A 7,812-nucleotide genomic window follows, 5' to 3' on the forward strand; every position below is an offset into this window, starting at 1 on the left:
ATGTAACTTTTTCGCTTTAATTGCACTGACTTAATTTAATTCTTTGAGTTTTGCAACTCAGCTTTGGTCAGCATGGCCGAGTGAGGCGTAAGACAGCTGTAGTCAAATACTGACTAGAACTGTTTTACTTGTGAGTTGGGAAATGACACTTTTGTAGTCAGCTTCCAACTCAGCACTCTGATTTACTCAGTGTCAGCTTAAGCAATTTATATACTGAGTAAATATGACAAGCAACACATATAGATATATATATTGAAAGAGAGTTAGAATTTACTCAACACGACTTATCTTGGTTCGGCCTCTCCGCCTACGTCCAGTCCCTAGAATCCCTCCAGGATTTTTAAATCCAATACTGAGCTCTTTAAAGGTAGAGCACAAATCGTTTACAAGGCAATTGAATATGCAAGAGTACCGTCCTCTATTCGTCTACTCAACTCCACTAAGCGCTACAACCCAGCACTTAGATTTTCTCTACCACTGAGTACCAAACCGAGTACTCAGCACACTCTCTCAATACAATGATTGATACAAGATTGTTCTCTTTTAGACAAAGAACACTTTAGATGATTACAAAGGAAATCACTCTAGCATTTACACATGAATAGAAATTTGGTGTAAGATCTCTTTCTTGTATTGATGTGCTTTTGTATGTATGCTCTTATTCTCTTTTTGTTTTCATAATCGGCAAAGGATCCAAGAATGAACTTGTCCTTTTATAGTTGAAGTCTGAGGCCTAATGATTTGAATCCTGGATTTTTCCGTTGAATCCAAACGGCTCCTTTTTGAGACAAGGCTCTGGTCAGCTTCAGATTTGCAGGCCAATCCTATCGTCTGAATTCCGCAGGCGTCAGGTTTGTCTTCTTCTCGCAGGTTTCATCTTTTTGTGCCAGTTTGTCTTTTAGCCAAAGAACAGTTGACCCATGCATCTTGAAATTGGCTTTTCCGTAATTCCAAGGTTTCTATTATTGGTGCAGACAGTTATCGGATCTTGTCTTTTAGTGAACAGATCATTCGCGCTGTCCTGAAGATCACTCAGCTTGTCTTTGATAGCCGTTGTATGCGATTGTTTGCTAATACAAATACTGAATTCTCTTTTACTCAGCTTCCATGGTCAGCTTCGTTCTGCAAGACACAGTTCTGAAGAAGACTTCTCTACTTTTGATATTGAGTTGCGTTCCACTCAGCTTTGCTAATTTGTTTGATCTTTAAGCTTCTGTTCTGAAGATGACTTTTCTTTAATCACGCTGAGTTACACTTCACTCAGCTTGTGCTGTTTTCTTATGTTGTATTCGTCCTGTCTTACTTTTCCATTTGTATTTATACTCAACATTGAACAAACACATTAGTACAATTAAATCAAAGCACTTAAATTTAATTGTCCCTTAATCATGGATTAACTTAAATAATTTTGTCAAATCAAAATCATGTGGAAAGGTGTTTCAACAGTAGTGTGCTTTGTGTGATGAATGGAATGACGAACTAAAATACAAGCTTTTCCTTTTCGGCTCATAATTTGCACTTACTGTTCTTTTTTGTGCTTTAAGCCATTGGCATTTTGTTTTGCCTTTGTCTTTTTATGTTTTTCTAGGCTTTTTGCCTTAATTCTGACTTTTAGGTGACTTTACTCGCCGAGCAAGGGTGTTAGCTCACCGAGCAAGTATGATTTTCTGGGAATTTTGCTCGAATTTAGGGGTTACTCGGTAAGCTGATTGGGGTGTACTACTCACCGAACAATGACAGTTGATAGCATAACCACTGTAAATTTGTATAGGTCACTATTTGGGTGTTTTTGCGTTTGTGCACACTACTCTTATTATATGTTCACATGATACAATGGATTCACGGGTGTCAAAGCTATTTATGAAAGGCTTGTGCTTTGTATTGTGGCTTAATGAAAGAATGGGATGAATGATTGGCTTTAAGGGGGCTTTACTATTGTTTTGTAAAAGGGTTTTTTGCTGTTAAAGAATATGTCTAAGTAACTCAAGGGGCTAAAACCTAATGCCTTAAATCATTTTAAGCCTAAACTACACGTTTGTGGCTTTGATTAAGTGTGGAATGAGCTAATTATCACTACAATGCTTGTAAGACTCTCAGAAGAACGTTTGAGCATATCTCACTCTGTTTAAATGCTCTTGTGATTGGCTCAAAAATCTCACTTTAGGGGTGTCATTTTGTTCCGTTTCTTAGTTTTTTGCTAACAAAACTATCAAGGTTGACAATGTATACAATTATACCTTTTATAACCTAAAAGTTCATATTCAAAGTTCCTAAGTGTTTGACCTTTATTTGTCAAGCACTTGTTCGACTAAAAGACTGTCAATTTATGAAAGTTTGCCCTATTGACAATTGCATATGACTCAAAGCTTAAATCCAGAGTCACTTCGACCTTTTAACTCACGGTAGGCATGTTAGCATGACTCGAAAGCATAAACTATCCCAAGAAAGCATAAATTTATGTTAAGAAAGTAGTAAAGACATAAATTAAAAGTGCAAAATTTAAATAGATGTGCAGAAAACTAAAGATAGGTTCTATCTGTGTATCCCCTCCTCACACTTTAAGCATGCATTTACTCCAAAACATGAATGAAAGTAAAGTGTAAAAGATAAGTGAAAAGCGACGGATAGAAATACTCCACCAGCGTTGCCAATCCCAACTGTTATGCATTAATCATGAATTAATTATCATTAATTTCATATTAATCATACATAAATCTCTCTTTTAGCAGAAATAATGGGTTGTCATTATTTCTATTAATTTTTCGTTATTCCCCACTTAATAATAATTTGGGTTGTTATCAGATGTACTTAGAATTAATTTTTATAGTATAATTTAATTGTAATTTTATAATTAATTATGATTTTCACGTAAAAAGTCCTTAGAAAATTTACATAGAAATCTAATTTTAAAAAATTATCTACAATTATGTCAAGTATTAATTTGAGTTATATCAAACTAAATAAATTATTATTTTTAGTATATTTTAAAAACTATGGTTTATAAATTAAGAGTTTAGGATATATTTTTTACAATGTAAAATTTATGATTTGGGTTTTAAATTTTTTAAATTATAATATAAAAATATATTTTATTTGTGATATATAAAAAATAGTTACATATTAAAAATTAATTTTGATAATATGATTTGATTGTGCAATCAGGCCATATATTAGGTCGTCTAACTGCCCATACTGAGCCCAGATATTTTAGGATAGGTTGAAACTCAAAACCCATTGTCGTTTTGAGGTAAAGGTAAGTAGGCCAAAATTGGGTTTTTTAGAAAAACAAATGTCCACACCAAAATAGCGTTAGGATGACGCTCATAGTTCTTCCCCGATTCGCAAAATTAAAAGAAACCCTAAACACGGACATTCTGAATTCTGTGTGATCGAGGCAAATCGGAGAAGGAAGAGAAGAAGTTAAGAAAATGGTTTTCTACTTCAAAGCCCGATCAGAGGTTGGAGATTACACCATCTTTATGGGACTCGACAAGTTCGAGAACGAGGAGCTTATCAAATACGGTTTCCCCGAAGACATATGGTACTCCCGTCAAACAATATAATATATGATTTTCAATTTACAAATCTCTTTTACGCGTGTTATATATTTCTAGCTATTTGGTGTTGACATTTATGGATTTTACTTCTCAATTGACCTGATGATGAATTAATTTAACAGTTTGTTACTTCCATCTAATTTAGAGAGATACCATTGATATTTGTTGCTTTTATCCCAAAAATTGACATTAAATGGTGGGTCTTTATCCCCAGTCGTTTGCTAATTCTGTGGATTCTAATTTTTTAAACAATTCTGCGTACAATATGTGTATTGCGTTGATATCAGATGGTCATTGTGGCTTGCGATTCTCCCTTTTATTAGAGATAATATCATAACAGAGGAATGGGATTGATGAATATCATAAGGAGAACACAGCATTTCAGAAAGCTAAAAAACGACAGTGTGGTGTATGAAAAATTGGGTCTTGTAAGCAAAAGTCTCTTTTAACATGTTTGCTTTGCTTGGATATCATGCCTGTATCGAATTACTTAGTAGGACTTGTATTCAGGTTCTTCTTACTCCTGTTTTTCTCTTAGAATTAGGAAGAATCTGTAAATTGTTGCTTGTCCATTCTTTTTCTTTGTTACTCTTAATTATGGAGCAAAGATTTCTTTCTTAATTATATTCATACTTTAACTTTTGCAGGTTCCATGTGGACAAAATGTCTTCTGCTCATGTTTATCTTAGACTAAACAAAGGCCAAACAATTGATGATATTAGTGAAGGTTTACTAGAGGATTGTGCTCAGCTTGTAAAAGCAAATTCAATCCAAGGCAAAATTTCTAAACTATTATGGTTAAAAATATTAGTATTTTTTATGCTTACGTGCTCTGCTCGATAGCTTCTATTAATCTGAGCAAATAAACTATTTATTACCTTATCATTGTCATATCAAAATGAACCTTTCTTACTAGAATGCGATAATGCTACAACATTGCAGGCAACAAGGTGAATAACATTGATGTTGTTTATACACCCTGGTCCAATTTAAAGAAAACTGCTTCCATGGATGTTGGCCAAGTTGGCTTCTACAATCCAAAGATGGTATTTCTTACTTTATGCTTCGAAACTCTCTTGAATAATATTCCACATAGCTGTGAATAATAGATGTTTCTGGTAATTTGCTGCTTTGTTTAGGTTCGAACCGTCAGAGTGGAGAAGCGGATAAATGATGTAGTTAACAGGTTGAACAGAACAAAAGTTGAAAGAAAGCCTGATCTGAAAGGTGAATTTATGATTTCAGTCTCCTTTGTTTATGCAACTTATCAAGCAGCGGATTTTCTTTTATTTTCTTTTCTGTTTGTGGAAGAGGATTGAGGTTGGGGAAATCCTTCACATTTTGTGCATGTGTCTCGTTGGTGCTAATGTTGTTATTTCATTTATGTACCTAATACTCGCAGCTGAAAAAGAAGCTGTACATGCAGCAGAACGAGCAGAGAGAAAGCTTCTGCTGAGAGACAAGGTGAGTTCTTAACTGGTGGTCAATACTAGAATTTTAAGACTAACTTTGAAAAATCTTAAAACGTAGTACGTATCGTTAAAAGTTTCCAAGCATATGTTTCCACTGATGTGTGTGATCATATCCAATCATACTTCTGTTGTACAAATTTTAGAGTTTCGATATATGATTTTGTTGTCGAATTTGTTCGGTTTCATCAATTCAGTGGCCCTAGCATTTCTCTTGAAGTTGAAGTTCCACTTGGTTTTTGCAGAAGAGACGAGAGGAAATGGAAAGGATGGAAAAGGAAAGACAAGCAGAGATAAGAAGCTACAAAGGGTTGATGGTGTCTGAAAAGATGACATCGAACAAGGAGATTGCATCTGGAACCAAGTCGTTGCAGGAACTGGAAGACGACTTTATGTAAGCGCAATCATCCATCTATTTAGTTAAATATTACTCTCTAAATTTGCTTTCTAGTCCAGTCCAGAAGTTGTTTCGCCTCATACAAATAAATCAATCAATCTTAAAGAGCTTGATTGATGTTTGTGCTTTTATGATATCTGGTGCCAGTGTGGGGGTATAATTTCTTTTGAGTTGTAAGTGGATGATGATTGCCAATTGATTGTGATGAAATTCTGCTGTAAAATTCTAGATGAACTTGCATTTTTCTTATCTCAAAAAGGTTACTCCTTTCTTTTCATCTTTTAAATTGATTTCTTTTTCACAGTATATAGGAAATGAAATTTGATCAAGGGCGGCAAGAAATGAAAAATGAAGTTGTTATTATGTTTTCGTATAAAACTAAAAAATGTGAATAGAGCTATTATTTGTTTCAGCTTTTCAAAATAGATTTTAGCGTTCACTCTAAACCGCAATAAATATATTCTTTGGTTTGGTTTGGTTAGGTTTTTAAAACAACATCCTCTTTTTTTTTTCCCCTTTTTTTAATGGAAACTCTAGTGTTTTAGAGCTTTTTCACTAAAAGTCCATTTTTTGAGTTTTTCATGAAAAGTTAGATTGCATTCCTTTAATTTTGACAAAATTATCTTTGTTATTTTCACAAAACATGTTTCCATCTTAATATTATTCTTGTCTTTATAATATTATTGTCTAAAGAATGAAGTTTTCTTTATTTGATAAATTACTATTTTTAATTTTTATATAGTTATTTATATTATTTTTATCAAGTTGTGAATTACATTTTATTTTTTATAATTTATTAGTTAATTAATTTAAAATATACCAATATTAGAAAATTTATATATTAACAGTAAAAATTTATCAAAATTTTACCAAATACTCTAATAATCAATTTGTAGTTAGTAACAAATAGCTAATAACAACTAATTACTTACTATAGCCATTAACACTTGAATCAAACACTGGCAGGCCTTAAGTATAATGAAATCATTATTCAACGTGATTTGCTAATTCGGATTTGATTTTCTAAAAAAATAATTTTTATTTTAATGATTTACTTCTTTTGGTGATATGTCAACTCAAATCCGAACATTTTGCTTGGGGAAAGCTACTTAACCACTTCACTCAAACACAACTTGTTGGTATTGTATTATTTTATAGTGGTTTAGGCTTCGTTTTTTTTTTTCCGTTAATACCAGTAGTAAATATTAGTTGATTTTTCTATTAAAAACAGTTTTTTAAATTTTTTACCAAACACTTTCTATCTCCTATTTAAAATTAAAAGATAAAAAGCAGTCTCGAAAAATGGAAATAAATGGTCATTTAATATTTTAGGAGCTCTTTAACTTGATTAAAAAACCCGATTGATTTTGTCTCTGAATTTGTAAAGTATTTTAGTTTTATTTCTGAACTTACTTGAAGTAACATGATTAACTTTTTAAATCTACGTGGGAACATGGCAAAGTAAAAGAGGATTTGAAAAAATTAAAACACCTCACTTTGTAAGTAAGTTCGGAGGATTAATATTAGGGTAAATTCCAAAAACAAATCATGTGGTTTTATGGATTTCAAAAAAAAAAAATCCTGTGGTTTGTTTTTACAAAAAAAAAAAAAAAACGGTGGTATACGTCGTTACACGAATTAAAGAAAATGACTTAACATCGTTAATTTTGATGACGCGACAAAGGGTAAAGTTGTCCGAATTAAAATAAAAAAATAAAAAAAAACAAAAAGAAAATTAAATTCTTAAATCTATTTATATTAATTCATAAGCTCTTATATAATCTAATCTAATCTAAATGTGATTTTTTTTTTTTTTTATAATCTAATCTAATCTAAATCTGATTTTTTTAATCACCAGATCAGGACCGTAATTAACAACGTCCTCCATTCCTTCTCAAGCACCCACACCTCACATGCATTCTACAATCTTCTTTTCTTGTATATTACTACAAGTGCTTTATGCTAATAGAAACAGAAAAAAATTTATAATTGACATGAATGCAAAATTTGTTTTTGAATAAAACAACAAAAGAAGATGTTCGCTTGTTAAGCGTTCTAAGGAACCTCAAGGCTATGTGGATTGCTTTTTTTTATTATTTGGAAGATTCAACGAGACTTTAAGATGGTTAGAGGAGATAATATGGTTTTCTAGTTGAGTTTCAAAATGAGAAGGATAGGGATAGAGTGGTGAGAGGTGTACCTTAAAATTTTCATAGATAATTAATTATCTTCTCATCAATTATGTGTGGGGTGGCGTTGGGGGGATACACAACCTTCTTTTCTTGTTTTGAACTCCTATGAATTTTGGGTACAAATGTATGATGTGTCGCTAAATTATCGAACAATGGAAGCAACTCAGTCCATTGCTCGGGTGAGGTGATTTCCTTAG

At 32.4% G+C, this 7,812-nt stretch overlaps 1 protein-coding gene across 1 annotated transcript; it reads left to right on the forward strand.

The window, feature by feature from the left end:
* The first annotated feature begins 3,292 nt into the window (after positions 1 to 3,292).
* LOC136204140 (uncharacterized) lies at positions 3,293 to 5,700 on the forward strand. Its single transcript, XM_065995340.1, has 6 exons — positions 3,293 to 3,541; positions 4,205 to 4,332; positions 4,500 to 4,603; positions 4,697 to 4,784; positions 4,960 to 5,021; positions 5,272 to 5,700. The coding sequence occupies exons 1-6, from the start codon at positions 3,429 to 3,431 to the stop codon at positions 5,422 to 5,424; spliced, it is 648 nt and encodes a 215-aa protein (XP_065851412.1). The 5' UTR covers positions 3,293 to 3,428; the 3' UTR covers positions 5,425 to 5,700.
* The last annotated feature ends 2,112 nt before the right edge of the window (positions 5,701 to 7,812 follow it).

The sequence above is a fragment of the Euphorbia lathyris genome, chromosome 8, assembly GCF_963576675.1.
Source record: "Euphorbia lathyris chromosome 8, ddEupLath1.1, whole genome shotgun sequence".
Taxonomy (NCBI): domain Eukaryota; kingdom Viridiplantae; phylum Streptophyta; class Magnoliopsida; order Malpighiales; family Euphorbiaceae; genus Euphorbia; species Euphorbia lathyris.